Source organism: Belonocnema kinseyi, chromosome 7 (genome assembly GCF_010883055.1).
Source record: "Belonocnema kinseyi isolate 2016_QV_RU_SX_M_011 chromosome 7, B_treatae_v1, whole genome shotgun sequence".
NCBI lineage: Eukaryota > Metazoa > Arthropoda > Insecta > Hymenoptera > Cynipidae > Belonocnema > Belonocnema kinseyi.
Window position 1 is genome coordinate 69,977,663 of NC_046663.1, and position 1,606 is coordinate 69,979,268.

The following is a 1,606-nucleotide window of genomic DNA, read 5'->3' on the forward strand; positions in this document are numbered from 1 at the left end:
GATACCACAAATCAACCAAGAAATAAAAAAATGTAATCCCTTTTTATTTTGCACGTTTCGCTATTTTTATTTACTATTTGTCGAATAATAATAATGAGGTAAAAAGCTTTTTAAAACACAGCATCAGTCATTTTACGATATCCGGATTAATTTCAACACAGATGGCCCTGGTAAAAAATAATTTTTGCAATTTCTTATCATGATTTTATATTTTTGTAATTGATAATATTTAAACAAAGTGAACATTTTACGATAAAGGGATGTATTCTTGTACATATCAATCCTACTAGATTCAGCCAATTTCATGCTTTTGAAGCGCGGTCTGGTAGCTCTGTTTCGTTTTGAAAGGGATTGGAATCTTATTATTTTTTCCGCCTAATAAGGATTGAGAAACGAAGGACAAAAAAGGAATTCTTAGGGATTCAAAATTTTTAACATCTTTTAAGGCAAGGCTTCTTACCGGGTAATTATTAAAGATTTGCCGTTTTAGCTGAGTTACCGTATTAGACACAATTTCCCTACAATGAAGAGAAATTGAATTGAATTGAGTCGTTGAGTGAAATTATAAAGCTCCATTGATTACGTGCTAATTATTTAGTACATTTAATTTAAGCTTAGTATTACACATTATTATTTTACGAATTGATATGAAATTTGAATAAATAATTACTAAATATTATTTTTTTGCTTAACACATATCGGAAATCTTCAACATCTTGATAACTTTAAGATATTTTTGTAAACTTGAAATACAAATATTTTCATAATATGAATAGACAATGCCAATGAAACTTAAACTATTTCAACCTGAGTGACATTGAATTTACTAATCTTTTTGCAGAATATAACCACACGGTGATGTAGAATATTTTAACCACAATCTGAAAATCTGAAAATCATAAAATTGTTTACGCGGACATCTGTATTGAATTCTTATAAAGATATCCAACATTTCGTCACTATTGCCGGGAGTTCCGAGATTTCTGAGCCTGCTCGCGTTTAGAACTCACGTAACATGTACAGAATCGGCTAAGCTCGGCGGCTTTGTGATTCAGTCGGCTGTTCGTTCCACGCATAGGAACGTATATCGGAACGCTCCACGCCCTCTCTCCTCCGTGATTTCCAAGATTTGTCACGAATGCTAGATTGCTAAGTAATTTCCAAGAGTTCCTCCAAGAGTTATATTAAGATTTGCCGCGCAGAAATCTAAGATTTCTTAGTGAGTTGCCCTTCGCTGTGAAAACCTTTTTTAAAAATAAAACTGTTGTTTTCCTTTGTAACTTGCAAATTCAGGATACTATGCGTCATTAGTCCTTAAAAAATGTGTAAAAAAGTCTTACAAAAAAGGATATAGAATCAACATTTGTTTTTCTTTGGAGGTGTTGACTTTACAAAATTCTTCCCTAAGACTTTTTACTCAATTTTTAATAACTAATAACATATTTGGGCTACAATACGTTTTAGGGGTTAATCCGTATTATATTTTTGTAGACTATCACTTGGCCCCTAATGGTGATATTTTACAATGGATCTATTCTCGTGGATGGATATCTTGGAATCGGAGGACTTGTAATGTCTTATCTATTATTAGAATATATGGAAAAGT

The 1,606-nt window shown here is 31.9% G+C and overlaps 1 protein-coding gene across 1 annotated transcript in view; it reads left to right on the forward strand.

Annotated features, from left to right (window-relative positions):
• The window catches only part of LOC117176489, a 5,044-nt gene that overhangs the window by 3,270 nt on the left and 168 nt on the right, over nucleotides 1-1,606 (forward strand). Inside the window, exon 4 of the mRNA XM_033366742.1 lies at nucleotides 1,492-1,569. Coding sequence (XP_033222633.1) covers nucleotides 1,492-1,569 — 78 coding nt within the window. The remainder of the gene's footprint in view (nucleotides 1-1,491; nucleotides 1,570-1,606) is intronic.